Genomic DNA, 20,928 nt, shown 5'->3' with positions numbered 1-20,928 from the left:
TCCATGTATCACACATTGCATTCTGGTCTATTGATTCACCTTCTGCTGGAGAAACTTCCTTAATTGCTTTCTCCCTGTATGGGTGTTAAATATTGAGTCAAGACATTTTGATTCTGAGGCACTGATGTACCTTTCCAAGAGACGAAGTGTAGGTTGAATTTAATTCCTATCTCATTTTTAGATTTGTCCTCCAAATGTCTCTGATTATCTAGATAATCTAAAATTAAAATTGATTAATATTGATCACCGGGGCTACAGAGTGTGTAAATATTTTTTATTGGGCAGAAAAGTTATGTCATGTTTGACTCCTTGCACTATTCTTTCCTGTTCTGACCATGGTGCTGTTTGTCTAAATATCTGTGTTGGGATCAGCCTACCTGCTGTGTCATTGCTTTCTGCCAGCAGATGAAACAATTGCTTCCCAGCTTTGAGGGATTGAAAATGGAAAAGTCTTCAAACTCCTACGAGCACATTTCTTAGTACTTAGTACAGTATTGTTTCTGTGACACTGCTACTGTGTTGATTCACACATTGACAAAGAAAAGTGACATTCATTCGTGTGAAAATATGGATTTTTGTAACTTGAAACAAGAAAAGCAGCCCTTTTTAAATACAACATAAGAGGTTTTTTCCATAGGCAGTATTTGTAGTCGATTTATATAGCCGTTAACCATCTTTGACTGCTTTCATGTCGAGCCTGCCTCTCTTACTCCGAGATCCGATCTGACGCATCTTCACCTGAATGTTTGGCAGCTGTTCCTGTACGAGACACTTGATAGAGATGTATCTGAGTCGTCATCTCTGCTCTACTTGGGGATTTGTCACATAAGCCAGTCAGCTAAGCCCATTTTTACTCACTCTTGGCTGAGCTTCACTTGTCTGCAATTTTTCAATAGGATTCTCCGTAGGTGACAACTGGCAGAACATAAGACCCTTTCCCATGCTTTAAAAAAAGAAGTCTGTCGGGACATACTGATTTTTATCACAGTGACTTAGGGTTGGGGTTGAAGGGAGCGCAAAGAAAGAGTTGAAAGGGGAGACAACTACAAGGTCTCTGCAAAGTGCAGCCGGATGGGAGCGGTCAGTTTTCTGCCAGTACTGTAGATAACACAGCTCGATAATAGAGACTCTGTTTGGTGACATGGACACGTACATAAATGCTTCTGCGACCCTCATTAAACTGACCGACCTTGCCTGAATTTACAGTGCTACTGTAGTCTCTTGTGTATAATGTTGCCTTATTTCCAGCAGATACTCTGTAAAGTGTATTGTCACAGCAGCATCCACAACATTTTCTGCTCTGAAACGCTCATTAGCTGTGGCAAGCAAACAGGGATGTGTCAAACTACTGTTTAGTGTATGGACAGTGACAGTTACTGTGAAGCTAGACATATTAACTTAAAAGTTTTGCTACCTTTACCAAAACATTGTTTGAAAATTGAATGGATGAAATAGATGTTATCACACCTCTTAAAGGAAGACTACGGTTTATTACAACCTGGGTTCTGTTTGCATAGCTCTGGTCTTTGGGCCTATTAGTTATGATATCACAGAGCAGTCCCTGAGATCTGGGAACACAGCAACATGGATGTTATTTGGATCAACGAGGCAAGAAACCCAAGCAGTCAGGCAACCGGTTGTAAACAACAACTAACAGGTTAGATCAGAACTAGGATAAGCCGTCCATGTTAACATCGTCACAGTTTTCAGACAGATTTCCTGGATCAAGTTAGAGAGAGAGAGAGAGAGAGAGAATGAGTCACTGCAGATAGCTGTGCCTGGTATTTTGACAGTCTGCTAAGCAGAGTTGACAAAGACACCATCCATACCACAAGACCTCAGCTAGTTTGGCTCCCAGAGAAAAGGCCAAAACAAATACCACAGAAATGTCAGACTGTATAGATAAGACCCCTGATTTCTAGTACAAAACACAAAAATATGCACATACACACAAAACCAATATGCTTGGAAACACACCCAGACATACATTTTAAACAGAAACAACAGGGTCATTTGCATAATTTTCACCTAATTTCTTGCTCTTGCCTGGTTGTCTATTGTCTCACTGTGATAAATTACCCCAAATATACAACCAGGCTGCTTAATTAAGGCGCTAATTGCCCAATTAGGAGCTGTTCTGCCTGAGGTTTCTGGTACTTCCTACAACCAGTTGATATTTCAAGTTTAATGTATTAAGCAAGACCAACAACTGGCTTTAGAGAGGCATCCATTCATTAACCTTCAAAATCCAGCCGTAATCTGGATAATGATGAACTTATTGTGCTCTAGTGAAGATTTTCAGGCCACAGCCAAATCATTTACGCATAAATGAGGCTACTTTGAGCATGCTGAAGTTCATCTTCAGAACATCTTGCATCAGATTCTGTGCATAGGTTTATGGTAAAGACTCTAATAGTTTATTCATTACGTTAGATATTAAGTTAACATTCTTTATGCAAAGTATGTAGAACGCAATCACTAACAGGGCTTGTACTGTTAAAGCTTGCAAGTCTTGTTTTACAATAATAATCTTGAAAAAAAAAAAGCAATTTTTGATTGGATGAAGCCTTCCAGGTCACAGCTGTAACATGTAAAGCATGGAGGAGGCTATTTTGGTCTGAGTATAGGCTACTGATAAAAGGTTGTAATAATGATTTAGGAATATTTCTTTTATATTAGAGAGCTTCCTTTTTGCCTTTTTGCCCATTCAGTTGCTCTTTTAAAAAATATTTTTATTAATGAAGTCTGCATCTCTTGTAAGGTCAGCAAAAGGCTTTATCTTTCATCATAATAATCTTGAAAAAAGCAAAAAGGGGGCACAATCTTCATAGTAATAAGGTTGTTCGTTATGCTCTAATGAACATTTTCAGGTTACAGCCAAAACATGTGAGCGTGAATCAAGCGTGAAGCTCATTGCTATGTAGATTTTAGAAACTTCTTCAAACTGGTAGCTGTGTGTTCGCTTGTATTGTGAAGCTGTTCCTTTTTTTCTGGACATGGAAAGGCAATGCCCACACACACAGCTGATTTCTGGATAAAATCAAAGAGCTGGGGTCACCAGATACTGTATAAGTAATGTCTTCTACAGTGTAGATTATTAAGTAAAGTTTTGATTTCTTTGTACATACGTTAGTCGAGAAACAGAAACAAATCCCATCCACTCCCACTTGGACTCTGAACACGACAATTTCCAGCTTCTTGCTTTCAGTCTTTTCACCATATTGTCATCTGCAGTGCTTTATCTCCCCAGTCGTGTTCTTTTGTCATCATAAATTAGATCCAGTGTGGAGCTTAACTCATACAATGTTCTCCCTCTTGCGCGTTATGTGTGCTATCTCTTTTGCTCTCCCTTTTGGTCCCAAACTTATTTCTTCCTATTTACCTGCTCTGCAGGATATTGTTTGTAGCTTCACTGTTGGTTGCACAGTCTCTCCCTACCAAGAGAACTCTATTATTGTCTCAAACTTAATTCCCCATGCATCCTTTTTCACACAGGATATTTTTAGTTGTAATAGTATTAACCTCCCCTGTCTCCTCCTCACACTGGAATGTAACACTGCTGTCACTTGAGGTATTTTTTTAAAAACTTTAAATTAAATTTACCTCGCTTTCAATGTGTGTCTATGAGCTTCCTCTCTCAAAGTCACATAGATATCTCTGAGGAAGTCTGTTCCTTGCAGTTAATTTCTAATCTAATCACAACTTTCTTTACCCCACTCTTTAGCTTGAGAGCAAAAATTTGGTGTCTTGCCTTTGGATTAAAACAAGCTTAAAATAGTGTTTATTTTTGTCACACTGAAACCCCCAGAGAAACGGGCTGGGTGCCTATTTTGCGTCTTAAGATACATTTAGAAACGCTGCCAGGCTCTGATTCTGTTTTGCATCCTATTAAGATATTTTTTTTTTTAATTTCTGACCTATTTTATCCTATCTTTCAGGATATTCTATGTATCTCATGACTCCCAGGATCTGAAGATTTTCAGCTACATCGCCAGAGATGGACAGAGTAATGTCTTCCGCTGCAACGTCTTCAAGTCCAAGAAGAAGGTAAGAAAGACGGCCCCTCCTCTTTTTAAAGCTTTCACCTTTTAAGTTCAAGTAAGAGAAGTCGTTACGGTATATGCTTGAGAGTGGGGTGCTCTGTTTTAAGCTGTACTGGCAGTGTGAACCAGGACAGCTGCAACCCAACAGACTATGGAGAATGTTTCCCTCACAGTAAATATGTTTGGGCACACTGAATTGGGTTGTCTGTGCCTGATCTGTCCCTTCTGCCCAATCAGTACTCTGCATGTGTAACTCTCTCTCCAGCTTTTTCCATCATCGGCTCTGGAAAAAACTATGTGTTTAATTCAGAATGTCATTGATTAAAACTCTTTTAACATCTTCTGGATGCAGTCTAATGAATTATGTGACATGGTGACTTATATGTACATCCCATCTATAAGTATGTGAGGTGTCCTTGAGCAAGGCACTTAATGGCAACCTGCTGGAGTGCAGTTGCTCAGTAGCCTGCAGCTCAGACTGTGATTGTACTGGGTACCTTTCATGTGTTCTCTAACTACCCTGTTTAAAACTTGAGTGTGAATTGAATTGTGTGTGTGTTTTAGCATTTTCAAGCACACTATTTGTACAACGTTTTAAATGAAGTGAAGCTTCGAACATTTTTAGAGAAATAAGGACTGATGTCCATTTTTGTCATGCTAGTGCATTGGAGAGGAGCAGCTACACTGCTCTTGTGTTCAAGACAGAAACTGAATTATTACATCACTAACATTAGGTCTTTGTTGACATAAGAACGGGTTATATTTCATTTTATTAGAAAATAAAATGAAAACATCATCGCTACCTGAACCGTGAACTGGTAAACCAAATTAGATTTGCCAAATTTACTGATACGCAGAAGATAAAGAAATAGACTGCCAGAGGTGTGAGAAGAAAAACAATTGACTTCTGTGTTTGTTTTGATTTTATATTATGTTAGTAAATGAATTTAGCATGAATTGCAATCATCATCAAACTTTGTTTCTGTATAATGGCAAGATGGAAAAAGGCAGCCGCTAAGTGTTTCATTTCCAATATTTTCACAGTCTGTTAGTCTGTAGTGTTTAAAGCAATGCCTCCTCCTTAAATCTGTCTGCGTCACATCCTGGCAACCTCCAATAAAGAGACACACGGCGGTCGGCCAGCAATAATTTCTCCTGGCACTATAGGCTCGTCATTGTTGAGGTTTGAGGTACATGTTGAAACCCCGTTTGGGATGGACGTGTTGCTGCAGAACTTAGCTGTGCAGAGAAAGTCCGAACCGAGTCCAGCAATGTGACACAGTTAGGAAATGTGCTCCCAGTTTTCCGCTTTAGCTGCCAGTTCGCAGAATGTGATGGTGTAGTCCAGGGGTTAGCCCGAGCGAAGCACACACTGCCTCATTATCTCTTACAGACAGACCGACAATGACACACACACACACTGACACACACATTCTGTTCGGAAAACAAAATGGAAAGTGACGCATACCAAAATTCTCCGGGGCAACTACAGCCCTGAGGCCATTAAGCTGGAGACCGGTCTGTGTGTGTGTGTGTGCGCAGCGGTAACAGAGAGACGATTGGGGAAAAAATATTTTTAATGGAGATCATTATGTTTTACATTTACAACTCATTTATTACTGTCTACATCTGGATAATTTTTCAGAACATTTACATACTTGTCATAATTGTTAAAAATATATTTTACGCTGCTACTGCATGGTTGCTCAAATGAGAATAGAAAGTTTGTTGGACAGTTTGTTTTGAGGAGTTTATTTCTGGTGGAGTCATTTTTGCATGTGGGTGTCTGGTGAATGACAGAAGGCAGAGCTCCGAATACACAGCAAAATAAAGTTAACTAAGTAAACAAAAGTTTATTTGGCTAAAGTGTGACGGATCTATTTGGCCACTTGCCATATTCCCTACAACCATATAAACTTGTTAGCAAGCAGCCTGTTTACTCAGCCAGCAGACACAGAGCAGCATGAGCAGTATTTAAAGTCAAAGTCCTTTTTTTATTATTTTGTTCTGCTCAAGTGTTTGTTGCACTTTCTTCAGCAGCTAGTTTTAAACTTTGTCTGCGTGCTGTTCGGTGCCGGGCAGGTCGTGTGCAGTGGGTTCTATCAGAGTTTTTTTTTTTTTCTGAAAGTGACAACTGATGTAACAGCGCGGGGTAAGAGTGAAGCCAGCGTGGGTAAAGTTGCAAGCTGTAAAACTGTTGGGTGTCTGTAAATAATTTTATAGGGAGTACAGCCTAAACCTGCTCTATTTGAAAAGTGTCCTGAGATAATTTCTCTTATGACTTGGCGCTATACAAATAAAATTAGAAAATTTTAATTAGAAAACCCAAACAATGAGCTGATAGACACTAGGCTCAGATGGAAAGCAGTGGGGAAATTCAGTGTTGTGTGTTTATTATCTCCCTTTCACACCAGTGTGTAGGATTTAGTGATATCTAGTGGTGAAGATACTATATATATATATATACTACTCATCTTCCGAGCATGTAGGAGAAATTATGGTGGCAGCAAAACTGTCATAAAACATGAAAGGCCCTGTCCAACCACCAACAGATCCTAAATGTTACACACTGCACTTTATGCAGCTTTAAATAAAACAACACCAATATCTAAAATAACATGATCAAATGAAAACAATATTCCATATAAAATACAATTCTGTCAGCAAGATTAATAACCCAAATGGTTATGTTCAAATATTTTCTTACTTGTTTGTGCCTATAAATAATAAATGAAGATCTTTCTGACAGAATGATCTACAATGTATGGTCCACTGTTTGTTTGCAGCAAATAGAAATCATTTCAGATCCTAAAACATTGTGTAAGGAAGATAGAAGAAGAAAAAGAAGAGACAAGACGCAAGTAAAAATAAAACATGTATAAAAGGGTTACACAAAGAAAGATGTTAAAGAATGAAAAAGACAGGCAGGAGAATGAGACACTCCTGGCATAATGGGCATATACATATCAAACATGCAATAAAAATGTCATCCAAAGCAGTGTATGGTTTTGTGTGAGTGTGTTTTGACATGTGGAAGGTTGCGAGTGTAAGATTAAGTAGAAGATTAAGCAGACTTTATTTCCCACTTAACTACCAGCAGTGAAAGAACGGCTCGGCTTTAAATCATGGTGGCATAAAAAGGCTTTAGTGGCCTATCAGTTCTAACTTTGAGACAGGCTGCGTGTCTCTCTCTCTCCCATTCGGACTCACACTCTCTCACTCTTTCCTTTCTTCCTCCAATCGACGGTTTAAAGGAGGCTAATGAATGACCTGGCCTCTATTATGTAGCATTGAAGTGAGAGTGATAGAGCAGAGACCAGTGAGTGTTCATCAGAATACTGAGCGATGCTTCGCCTGACAGCTCAGTGTGTGTGGTTGTTGTTGTTTGTGTGTAAGCCTCTAAAATGATTGTATTTTAGTGTGGTTTGTCAGGGCAGAGTTTCTCAACCTGGAGGTGCATGCCTGATTTTTTTCCTCTTGACATCAATATTTCTGAGTTTTAGTGAAACTTCTCAAATGGATTTCTGTGAAATTTGGTACAGACATTCATGCTCCCCAAAGGATGCCTCCTACTGACTTTGGTGCCACTAAGTTTCACCACCCTTAGGTTAAATTGGCCGTCCTAACTAGTACTTTGCATAGTAAAGCCAGTCCAGCTGAAGACCATATCATGTGTTAGTATCATTACAGCCTCTGTCCAATCTTTATCCCATATCTTTACCAACGAGGCACTAACACATTAACAAGCCAAGCGTGAAGAGAGTCGAGATGAAGATAATAAATAGGATGCATAAAACCTGGTTATGGTCTTTTAAACCTGATAATGGACTACAACAAATCCCATCTCTGCTGCTAAATAGAACCCTTGCAGCTGGCAGCTGTGCTTTTTTATGATATTATTGTTGCAATTATATTGATAGGCCACATGATTGATTGATTCTCCACTGGTTTAAAAACATAAAAAACAACACATAATGGACTTCAGTGGGTTAAAACAACAGCCCTTATGTATTTATTCATCCAGTTATGATGGATAAAGACTCTTCTGTTGTCCACAGCCGGTTGATGAGATGGAGAGAGAGTTGTGGTTATTGTGTCAAGTGTTAATAGAGTTCTCTCTCTGTGGATAGACGCCCTTCAACCATATGCTGCCATTCAGTCTCAGCTAATGGCTTCAACTTGTTCAGCCTTGGACGAGCTCAATCGTTTGCCTTTGAGGATGATTGAAAATAAATGATAATGAAATGATTTATGAATGATTTGAAATATTTCTTTGCTGATCGGTAATTACATTGGAAAGTACTTAGAGAGCTACAGCATAAATGAAGCCTTTTTCAAGTGTTGTTGTCTAAAAGAAGTGCGTTAGATTTTCATCTTAACATGGATGGTATTTAAATGTAGGTGGCCAGGATGAAGCCCCAAAATATGACTGAGGATCAATGGTTTCATCATTGACACTAAGGAGCGCTAACAGAAAAGGACGTACGGCTGTCTCCAGACATATCAGTGATAAGGACTCGTACTCATTCTCGACACAGCTTGCTTAAGATAATTGGATTTAATAGCCTTTCAGCACTTTTTATTGAATATCCATATCTCAGTAAAAGGATCCTCCTGTCTTAGGCTTTTTGTCTCTTTCCTACTCTCTCAATTTTTTCTCTCTGTCAAGGCTGCGGGGCTTTTACAGCAGAGGTAGAAATAAGCCACAGTTGAACAAGTCGTTGCATACATGCGTATGTGTGATTGCTTCTTTCCAGATACTACATGTTGGTGTGATGTATTGATCATGAGATGTCAGTAGTGAGATGTAAACACAGGCAGAATTCAATAATGCTCCCCTGTTATAGGTCAATGTGTTATTTTTGTGAAACAGGATAGTTAGTTTCTACCAGCTCTGTCTAACTCACTCCCTGTCTTAATCTCCATTGTTTCTGTCTCCTGCTATGTTTCGATTTACAAAACCTCTTGTAAGCTGTGGTTTCATGAAACTTGACCTGCGGTATCTACACTTTTGAAAGTTAATGCCTGCTTTACAAGAAGCACCCGAATGCGCCATTAGTTTTGGTCTCTGTGAGTCTAGACTATCTCGTCTGAGGAGGGGGGGCAGGTTCAGTCTGGCATTTAGGGTCACAGCAGGACACCTTTTGTAGGCTGCGTCCTTATCCATCCTCTGAACAACTTAACCTGCTGTCTGCTCAGTCGTCCATGAAGCTACACCTGAACCCTGTCTGTCAGTAGACGGTAACCACCATCATTTTCTAGATCCTGCTCAGGGTAAAACAGGGCACCAGTCTGTCACAGGACTAATAGACATACAGTACCACTTTCATACTTATATTCACACCATTCCTGGGTCCACTCCACAAGAAAGGCTCAGCTAGCCACCGTACCACCCTGCCTGGGAAATCAGACAGCCATATTGCTGTTGATAGAACAAAAAGAATGACAGTTACATTCATTTTAACATTGCAACTAGATGAATGTCTGAAATGTGTAAATTGTATATGTTTTCTGAAGGCACCACTTTTTTTTTTTACATAAATTTCTTTAATACTGCCTTTCAAAATGCCTATTAGTTTATCTGGATGAATCAATGCAACTCAGTCATTACTCTCCTTCCAACCAGAGTTGGATAAGTGGCAGACGGTGGTTAAGGAAGGAAATTGATCAAATGATTTTAAAGTTGAAATGTAATTTAAATTAATCAAAGAAAAGAAGAGAGAGAAAATAAATAAAGATGGACAGAAATTGAGAGAAACTGAGAGAGAGAAATAGAAACTTAACTTTTATTTGGTAATTGCTCATTAGATTCTGTGTAATTCTGTTGCTTAACAGTAAAGTACATATAACTAAACTGCAGACTGCAGTTTTATGTATCACCGTGCAGAAGGGAGTGGATGAACTTCTCATGACATAAAAAATATCCAGGTTTGATACCCATATCCAGCATGGCGTCGCAGTGTGTGTGAATGTATGTGTTTGTATGACGTACCCTTGTTTCGTGCACCGCCTGAAAATCGAGCTAATGGTTCAGAAGAGTCAGCGAGGCATCATGACTTCATTTCATCACACTCCACTTCATGCTCTCCCACTCAGTCACACACAAACTTTCTCATTGATTAGTACTTATTTTGGTCTGATAATGTTTGTCTGCAGTGCACTCACACACTCACCTCTCTGCCCAGTGTTATTCCTCCTGGCTGTCCCACTAATTTCCTTGAGGCAATTAAAGTAAAGAGCTGGTGGGCAGCTGGTGCAACTCTTCAAATAAAACTCTTCTCCTATTCTCTGCTAACACCTTGTGTACTCTGAGTGATGGGTGTGTGAGTTGTCTGTGGATGTGGTTAATATGTAAAGACAAGATGAGAGAGAATAAACAAGCTTATCAACAGAGGAAATGCTTTAATCAGAAGTAACTCCCCTGCCATCAACTCATTGTTTACCCTGCCTTTTCTTAGATTGCATTATATTCCCTTTTGTCCCTCATCTTTGCTTGTGCCAAAGATTTCCAAGAGGACAGCGAACCTACAGCTGAACCTCTGAGTAATCTGAGATAAATAATGCATTATGCTTTAGACTAGGCCCTATCCTATAGCCACTAAGAGAGAGTATTCTACTGCAAGGATCCAGCTCACTGGCAGTTTGATATATATATATAGGGAAGTGAGAGATAGAAAGACAGAGATACAGAGAGGGTACATTTATTCAGTTCAATTGACAGAGAGGAAAGTGATGGGGAGAGTGATAGAGACAGAAAAGGGGGCTAGACAGAGATGGTGACAGATGTCCAACTTAAGAACTATTTCATGTCTTTGCAGCAGTATATATACAGGCTTTGCATTTGAGTGACAAATCTCTTAGCAGTCTTGTCAGCCGACAAAATTGGAGATCCATTGGAGAATTGGCTCAGGGCATAAATGTCTAGATACAGGACAACTGTCCTGATAAAAAGTGAGTTAGCTGAAAAGGATTTGTGTGTTGGAAGGGGCTGTACTTTTGACAAAGGTATAAATAACACTGAAGACTCGGGCAAGGCACTTTTATAAGGGATTAAAGTGTAACTACACCTTGTAAATCTACTAGCTCCCTCCCTCTCAGCAAGTTTAACAGTGACTTTAGGGGGCGTGGCTTCAACACCCACCAGAGTGAGTGACAGACTGGCCACAGCAGTGTAGCAGGAACAGTGAGCTGGTAGTCAGAGCTAACCAGCCATAAGCAGCTGCTGTCAGACTCTCTGTGTCCGCACTGGAAGCACAGAGAGTCCGCTGGAGCTTTAAAGTCACTAGAAGCACAGTCATGGCTCTTTGTAAAAGATGTGTGGTACCTGTGTTGTAGCACAGCTAGCAGCTGTGTTGTAGCTAAGGTATTGGCTCAAAGAAGCTAACTGTCTCATATGCAAACCACTGCACCAAAATAGAAAAATACTAAGTAGAGGCTTAGCAAATATGGGCATAAACTCCTGTGAACTACGCTTCTCGATCAGTATACATTTGACAGTGAGCGCTGCAGTGTTACACACTGCCACTCAAAGCACAGGCTGGGGGAGGTGGTCTGGTTAACACTCTTTTTTTATATACGTCATGACATAGAGTAACCCCTAAAAGGTCGACTCTATGTCAACATTAGCCTTGCCAGATTTATGTTGAGCCAGTTTCAACACAAACGCCTTTTAGGGGGAAGGACAGTTGCTAATAAGTTGTATACCAAAACGTTCTCAGTATCTTCCAGAACAACCCATATGATGGTTCCAAAAACGACCCTTAATGAGCATTTTGTGATCTTCAAGTTTAAAACCACTAAAACCAGTAGGAGATGAACCGCAGTGTCCTGTGTCAAAGTCGCATGCTTTGTTGACCCAGTCTTCTTTCTAAGTAGATGTTCAGACCAGTCTGAACTCCGCTCTCCCCAAAAAGTCTATAAACAATTTCAGCTTACAGAACACTGCTGGCAGAGTTTAACTGGAACAAAGCACTGAGCTCACATCACTGCTGTTCTTAAGCCCCTGCTCCGGCTTCGATGTGTTTTTAGGAATCGATTTTTAAGATCCTGGTAATATAAATATATTCCCACACGAACACTTGACTGTCTAGTTGATATGCTCCAAATATATATCCCTGACCTCTGTAGTGCGCACAGATTCACAGACTCTCTGCTGCTTACTGTACCAAAGAATAAAGACTACAGTCAGGCCGGCTGCTGCAGCTTTGGACTGCAGTTTACTACTACCCCCCCTAACACTGCATACTTCTGTTCAGTTTTAAAATATTAAAACCTTACCTATAATTATAAATAAATAAAAAGTGTATTAATTATGAATTTTTAAGTAAATAATCTTAATCTTTAATCAGTTTTTTCAACAAGTTTTTCTTAGTTGTAAAAAAAAAGAAAATAAAGCCAATGAGATTAAGAACTGGGACATCATCTCTGTGTGCCAGAACCAGTGTGTGGATGAGATGGATGCAGTTATCTGCTTTGACGTTATTGAAAAGTTTGACTTTGATTAAATCAAACCTTTAATAGGGACAAACTGAGAAAGTGATTCAGGGACACATAAAGGGGGGATAGAAAGAAAGAGACACAGCATTGTGTTTGCGTGTTTTCCAATCAGTCACTGTATGAGTCAGGGGAGCTCAAGCCTTTGGTGTGTAACACCAGCATCTGCTTTCATCCCCTGTATAACTGCCTCTGGAAATGTCTTCAAAGAAAAACACATGTGTTTACTGTCAGGCTGAGGACCAGCGTGGGGTGACAGGAATAGAGGGTCCACAGAGGAGGAGGAGGAGGAGGAGACGAGGGGGGGGTGATTGATGGATGATGGAGTTGAAGAGAACAGCACAGCATGGAAGGACTGAACAGAGGGTCTGAGAAAGATGCAAGGGAGGGATGAGAGTAAAGAACAGGTTTTTTTTTTTTACAAAAATGAGATACTTTCATAGGTAAGCATTATATCAGCATTTGGGCATCTCTGAACAATCTCACCCCCTCAAGTGCAAATTAAAGGTTAACCAAGTTAAACCGCATCAATAATTCACTTGTGGCTCTCCATAAAGGTCTTAAACATGGGGAAAATACTCTGGGCACTGTATTTGATGTATTTTCTGTCTTGACTCTGTTAGATTGATTGATAGTCTTGACGTGTCATTCTGTCACCTGAAGTTTCTTTTAACAGCAATCTGTTCCAAGACAATTCTTCTCTTCAAGTGACAATAACTAATGTTATCTTTCCTCAGTGCTGGTAGAGCAACCCGTCTTATCTGTTTAGGATATTAATACCTGTGGCTAGAAAAACAGAAAAGAGAGAAGACAGATGTCACAGGGGCACTAGCTGAAGATGGTTTATGCTGCATTGTCTTTATAATTCACATTATGATGTCTGTCTCTTTGGACTTTGGCTGCTCATTTCCACTCTCTATACTCAGCTACTCATGGTCGTCTTTCTTGGGTTGGTTGATAACATTTCCTGTTACAATAGATACACAGGTCAGTTGGTAAAATAGTTCTAGCTGCCAGGGATGCTTTTGACAGGCTCAAGTAGGCATTATTATATTCAAATAAAATGCAACTGATGCTGTGTATATAGGACGTATAGCTGTAGCTCATTTGCAGTCTTTATCCCTGGTTAGGCTTTCAAAGAGTAAAACACAAAATACAATACAGCAAATAATTACTGATCAATATTCCCTTTTAGATTTTTGTTATTGGTAATCCATGTACATTTATGTTTTATGTTACCATATACCACATTATTACCACATTATCCGTCTCTTTTCTGAATAATCCTGTGAAACGTGTATTCTGACAGTAAAAGCTTGGATTTAAACCATAACACTTCTGAAGTGGCAACAGGCTGTAAGTTAATTTTAGTGAGATGACAAATGCAGCTCTGTGATGGTTGGTGTAGTAGTAGCTGTTGCTCGGATTATGTAAGGGTCAGTATGACATTTTCAAATCTGGACATAAATACCTATTTGGCTGATACTAGCAACTGCTGGGTAGTCACTATGGAAACATCAGCACTAAATGAAGCCGAAGCAGCATGTTTGAATGAAAAGAACAAAATAATAATAATAAGAAAATGCACTGTGAACAATAAGACTGCAGACCTCGCCACTGAGCAGAAAGCAAACATGTGTTTTTGAGTTTTTCTGACCCCAAAAACAAAAACATCTGTGGACTAAAGTCCAAGCCCAGCACCTCAGATATTGCCAAAACCGTTTTAAGTTTCAATGTAATAAAACACCCAGATGTATGCAATCAAGTGTGTTTCTCTGCTATGAAGCCTAGGGTAACATAATGTTTTGAGAGTGATCTGGAGTGAACATTTTGTGGGACATAACTTCAGAGTTGATAACCGGGACAAGAATGGATTTTGTCCTTCGGCAGTGTCTTGATTCTGTCCTGGCTTTTAGGCCACGCTGCATCTGTTCTGCTCATTCAGCTGAGGATGAGTGGTGTTTGGAGGCCAGGCCTCAGTGCTTTAAAATGAAATTTTTCTCTCTCCACTGTGACAAGTCAGACGAGAGAGGGCTGATAACAGACAGAGAAGTCACCTAAGTTGGTTTCACTTGACCTGCCTTTTCAGAGCAGGGTGGAAAGAGTAAGGGAGGAGATAAGCAGACACATCCATCTCTTTGCACCTGAGGACAAAGGAAAAATTACCTTCTGATGTTCCACTGAGTTTGGACAGTAAGCCCAAACAAGCTCCTCTTTCTGAGACTTATTGCGTTACATCATCAGGTGACCTATAGATAATTTGGAACTGGAGTTCCTACCTATTGTGTGTGTTTGAAACAAAATACACACATTTCTCAGACAAATCTGCAGGCAAGGCTCAATATTGAGCCTTGACGCAGATAATCAATACTGGACAATACTTCCTGGAAAAATACCCTGGTACATGAAGAAGTGATAGGTTTGACCTTTTTGGTTTGTTTGGAAACCAGAAAAAAGAGAGACCCAAATCCAAGGAAAAGACATCACGATACTGAATAAAATGTTTGAATTTGGGTGTAAAACACTGAACAGCAATGAGCATTTTGAAGCAGATGGCAACATAAAAGTGGTACCAAATGTTTTCCTGAGAATTACAACTGCATTTCTCTTTTTCTCTCCCCCTCCCTCCCGCCTGCCCACCCACCCAGAGTCAGGCCATGCGTATCGTACGGACAGTCGGCCAGGCTTTCGAGGTTTGTCATAAACTGAGTCTGCAGCACACACAGCAGAACGCAGATGGACAGGAGGACTGCCACAGCGAAAAGAACGACTCCTCAGTCACAGGTACACAAACACACACACACATACAACACACAGAACAACATGCACCTGCAAAACAGTCAGCATCCCATTCTTAGTGCCCTGCATTGCTGCTCTGGCCTCATGGTATTTTTTGAAAATCTTGATACTTGTCATTCATCAGAACATGTAGTGATCTGTGCTCACTGCTTGTTCACTTCTTCGTCATAACTTTGAAGTATCAGAAGGTAACATTAAACAGAGCTACAGAGTGCATTGTGAATGTTTCATGTGGGAGTGCTGTATTTTCATAAAAGTTGTTGAAAGAGAAAAAGTATGTTTGTTGCAACCTTGTAGAAGTTCCTTGAAAGTTCACGAAGTGACAAATGGGAAAAAAAATCTACTGCAGCTATAAAATCTCTCTTTCAAGAGATATTGAAGAGTTCTGGTATTCCTTGAGTATCACTGAACACTGATATGCCTTTAAGAAGGCTATGGTCACTGAGGAAAATATAATAAACTAGTCAGCGGATATGTATACAAAAAGATAGATATAATTGAGTCAAGAACTGTGGAAATGACAAGAGAGAGAGAAACAATTGGGCAAACAGACAAGAAGCACAAAAGAGCAAAAGATAAAGATGTACACCATATTTTTGCCTCTCCATGAATTACTTCCACATATTTCAGCGCCTTAAAGTAGTTGGCAAAACAATATGAACACTGTGAAAGAGAGGTCTTCCCAAGGTTTCCGCCTCTGTTTTTTTCCTTGCCGCTGTTGCCAAGTGCTTGCTTATGGTGGGAACAAGATTAACAGTATCTGAAATATTTGCATCCAAGTTTTCCGTAAAATAAATTATATTATTGTAGTTAAATGAAAGTAAATTTTTAATGACAACCAATTATTCAAATGATTTTCTGTTGGAAAGGCAAGAAGCAATGATGTATTTTATAGTGTGCAACATAATATTTTAACCCCTTTCTCGCACAAAACACAGCAGGGGATTTTACAGATGTAAACACAACAGAGCGTACATGCTTTTTTGAAGCAAGCAAAACAATAAGAGAAAGAAATAAGCAGACAGGCAGACGTGTGGGTGGAGTTGATGTAACAGTTCAGGGTGCTGGGGCAGTGAATGGCTGGAAATGTGAGGCGGCTGTAAAAATGTTGTGAATATGTCCAAAATAAAGTGTCTGATAGGTGAATCCAGGGACCATTCTGATGTGTGAAACATGGCTGACAGAGGTATCCCAAACTTGTGCTACCTAGCGAATCTGCTAGCATGCTTACTGCTAGCTGACCACCAAAATAAAATAAAAAAATAAAACTGAAGTTGTAATAATCTGTAGTATTCCTTTAAAGATTTTAGGTTTGTGACAAGAAGAAGAGGCCACAATCCATTCGCCCCCATGTGAACAAGGTTTCAGCCCAGAAATAGTGCAGAACATACCTCATCCCCGTTGAAAGACGAGATAAACAAACCAGGAAGGACTGGGTTTTTTAGGTCATGGAACAAAACAAGGCCATGGTGAAAATGAAGTCCAAAAATAATATAAAATCTTAAGTCTTGGCAAAACATCCCCCTGTATGCACTCCTACACACTTCTCACACAGTCATATGTCCTCAGATATCAACAACAGATAGTACCGTATACACACTCTGCACACATACACATTCCTGTCTGCATTGTGCCCATGGTGGCAAGCGGGAGAGGGCGATGCTGGAGTGAATGTCATGGATGAGTCAACCCAAAGAAAGAAGGCACCACACAACAACACTGGTGGGCTGAGCTACTTTTATCCGACGCCTCGTGCCTGGACAGGATGGGCTCCACTGCAGCCCAGGGACACGTGGCTCTGAGTGGGGTCTGAGAGGACAGACATGGGGATTCAGCAGTTGGAAGAGTCCAAGAACTGAGCTCTTTCACACCACTGTTCCAGTCATTACAGCAGCCAACGCTGGTCACCCTCCACACCATGATCTGAGAGCGCCAGGGATACGTTATCCCTACATCCCCCCTTCCAACCCTCCAGAGACGAGCTCTCTTTCACATGCTGATGAGCCCAGAGATCACCCACGCTCTATAACTGTACATTCATGCACAGTGCAAGGACCCCACATGCATACAAACTCAGCCCTTTACACACACACTCATTGTCATGGTGTGTTAAGCAACACAAGAGCCGTCACGCACACCCAATGAGCTTATCTGGAGAACTAATTATCATGGCAGTGAAAGGAGAAGGGATAGAAGAGTGGGAGATAGCGGATTAGAGAAACGGAAAGCTGGAAGAAAGCATCGCTAGTCGAGGGGAGGAGGAAGAGGAGATGGATATTAGAGGAAAAAGCAACTTGGGATCATAGAGGACGACGGGAGGAAGAAAAGATGAAATGTAGACATGAATTAGAGAGGAGGAGAGGGGATGGAGAACTGGGTTGAACAGCAGGGAGTGCGAAGAAAAGGAGACACAGCAGGAAGTAAAGAGCAAGTGATGATTTTCTTCTCAGAAGAATGTTTGTGCATCATTTCATACATACATACATATAAGATGAAGAATAATCTTATTAGCAAACAAATAAATGTGTAAAGAATTGCTTATATCACTGGAACTAATAAAAGCCCAGTCAATGGTGATGACGCCAAACTGTGGAACCGTAATGTTATCATTACAGTACACATTAACATAAGACATAACAGTGCCACAGGCATCCAGCAGTTCAGTGATCACTAAGTACTGAACACTGTAGTACTGAACTGAGCCTACAGGACATAAGATGGAGAGCCTTGATGACTTGTTAGCAACATTCCAAATTGTTAATATACTGAACAAATTTTTTGTCTTTGCAAAGGAGATGTGCTGCCCAAAGGTGGTCTTATTGCACCTTTAATGCAGTTTTGTTATTTTCTGAGTGCCAGTAGGTTAAATAGAGGCAGATCATTTCACTTCAGTATTGTATTGTTAATGTTTATTTGGTCAAAAAAACATGTCAGACAGGTTGCGGCGAACTGGGAGGGCATTTGTTCATCTTTAGAGAAAGCCAAGCTAGCTGTTTTCCCCTGCTGCCAGTCTGTATGCTAAGTTAAGCTAACCACAACCTGACTCCAGGTCTGTTCTTATCACACAGACATTCTCCTCTAACTCTCAGGAAGAAAGCAAATAAGCATTTTTTCACAAAAGACCAAATGTCCCTTAACTGTTTTCACCTGAAATTGGCATTAATGTGCAAGCTTTGCAATGAAGAAAGAGTCTTTTGCTATGTATTTTAGGATTTTACTTTTTAATACACAAGGGTATCCCAGTTAGGAAATAAATCATATCAAATAAGTCATCTATTCTGGGTGGAAATAGCTTTACAACTCAAGTGACTGCGGTCCCAGTAGCTCCAAGTGCAATCATATATTTTTAGTACAGTCAGGTTGCCTGGAAACAAATGCAATTCTATGTAGTGGGCAGTTGTCAATAACTGTGCTTGAACACGAAAACAAATCACATTCAAGTAAAATATAAACTAGAACTCGAACCTACATTTCCCCTGTTATACAATTTTGTGTTAGGGGAGGGTGTGATATAGAGGCAGCAGCTTCAGGCTTTGTAGTCAGGGGAAGAAATGTTCCAACAGCTGTGACAAACAGTGTTATAGTTGTGTTCTGGTGCCTGGTGAGGCAAATATATCACTCTTGAAATGGTTAAATGTTCAGACTGCTGAGGTAAACAACAATCATAATTTTGAGGGTTTCAACTTGCATTTAGTTAGATCAAGATTTCCAATCAATCAAAAATCAATCTTTACCAACTAAAAAGAGAAGGACTGCCTCTATTCTAAGTTTTGACAAAGGAGTCAAATAGAACCCAGTTCCAAGATAGTCTGAGTAAGTGTGGAGGGCAGAAGAGGACGAGGAAGAGTGCTCCTCATAAACTGTATTGTTGTCTGCATTGATTTAGTCTGATACGCGGATAATATTGGTGATCTCCATTGTTAATGTTATCTGCTTCACTGAAAACACGGCCTGTATCAAATTTGGGCCAATTTGTCCCATTAAAAATGTATTAACAGTAATGAGAACAGTGTTCACAAACTCAAACCACAAAATGGAAACTCCCATGAAACAAGAAAGTGCTGGCAGCATTGTATTATATTTAGACGTGCACTGTATTACAGCTCTTTGTGTGGTAATATGGGGACTTATTGCACTGTTTTTTTGCTAAAGAGTTGTTCCACTGAACACCTAGAACATTAATATACATTTGAATAATCATACAATGTACTGTGGCTCTGTGGATAATGTTTTCTGACTTGAGTGCATTTGTGTGTCCGCCCATGTGTGTGTGTGTACATGCTCATGCCCACATGTGTGTATGCAGGCGTGCGTGCTTATCCACCTGTATGTGTGTGTACTTTCCTCGGCTCAGCTCGGGAGCTAACAGGCGCAGAGAAGACAGCGTCTGTCACCGAGGAGACAGATATTGACGCGGAGGAGGTGAGCCAGGTGCCGGCAGCAGAGGAGTTAAACCTCAATAGAGGGGTGACTGATTTGGACGCCACAGCCAAGACACCTGACCTGAACCACTCAGAGAACAAGGTAAATCATCCAGTGTTGCACATGTGTTCGTTTGCAGCTCTGACCAGTCAAATCTCCTGGTGATCTTTCTCCGTGTGCGGCGCCAACATGAGTTGAGCAGTGGACACGTAACAAATAATGCCTAGAAAGCAATGTGTGGTGGTAAATTCAATAAGGTTATACGAAAAAGAAAGACATTGAAGTTCTCATTTTAGAGTTCAGTTTAGAAATGGTTTAATGAAATATTGCTACATTTTGCTTCTTGTATCGAGTTTTGATATTATTCGCCCTGGGCCAGCATTTCCTAAGCTGACTGCATATTTGTTACCCTGAACCATCAGAGAGGTCTTCCTGGGAAATGGACAGGCAAGAAATACTATAATTCATAAACCATCTGTCTATCACAGTCCATCACGAACAAACTTCAGCCAGTAAGATCAACAAAACCATACAACATTGTCAAACTTTTACCAAAAGAAAAATATCTGTTCTATCAAGAAAAGCCTTCAGTGCTTTAGTAGAGCAGCATTTACTCTAACCTCTATCGGAGCCACCATTGTTGTTCAACAAACAGCGTCATTGCGTCACACCTAGCTGCGAACCCCGTAGCTGCCAGTACTTTCTTAAAGGACAAAGACTGGTCCCATACCACTGTACCAGCCGAAAACGCATAGAATGAGTAAGTCCAGCTTCCTCGCAAGGTTAAGCATCCCTGGTGTTGTCGAGTTTTTGTCAGTTGGGAGTGTTTTCAGTTAATCGTGAACTTGGGTGATTTCATTAGCAACTATGGAAATTCTCTTTGACAGCACTAACATCTGACTTTCTTACATCATTACTGTTTCAGTTTGACATTTCTCCAGACAGGCACTTGACTTAATTTATGAAAATAACACATACTGTAGGTGGCTGAGGTGACTGACTGCTTTTAAAGTGTTTATGTTAATGTATTAAGGCTGACTTTTCTGCAGCACATTCTAGTCACAAAACAAGGTTGAAACATTGAAAATGGCAGCTCCCTGATGACCTAGAGGTCAAAAGTCCAGTGTGTAACGTTTATGAGGATATAATGGAAATGGAATATAATATTCAT

The 20,928-nt window shown here is 40.2% G+C and overlaps 1 protein-coding gene across 3 annotated transcripts in view; it reads left to right on the top strand.

Annotated features, from left to right (window-relative positions):
- Positions 1-20,928, top strand: part of nos1apa (nitric oxide synthase 1 (neuronal) adaptor protein a) — a 165,828-nt gene that overhangs the window by 81,701 nt on the left and 63,199 nt on the right. For 2 of the 3 annotated variants that reach the window (XM_035653510.1, XM_035653512.1), the window contains exons 5-7: positions 3,939-4,047; positions 15,185-15,320; positions 19,690-19,859. In XM_035653510.1, coding sequence (XP_035509403.1) covers positions 3,939-4,047; positions 15,185-15,320; positions 19,690-19,859 — 415 coding nt within the window. Of the gene's footprint in view, positions 1-3,938; positions 4,048-15,184; positions 15,321-19,641; positions 19,860-20,928 lie in introns of all 3 variants that reach the window. The other variant, XM_035653511.1, reaches the window with a different exon arrangement.

This window comes from Morone saxatilis, unplaced genomic scaffold (genome assembly GCF_004916995.1).
Source record: "Morone saxatilis isolate NCDOM2014 unplaced genomic scaffold, NCSU_SB_2.0 Contig12, whole genome shotgun sequence".
Classification (NCBI taxonomy): domain Eukaryota; kingdom Metazoa; phylum Chordata; class Actinopteri; family Moronidae; genus Morone; species Morone saxatilis.
The sequence above is the reverse complement of the archived record's forward strand: the minus strand, read 5'-3'. Positions and strand labels throughout refer to the sequence as shown.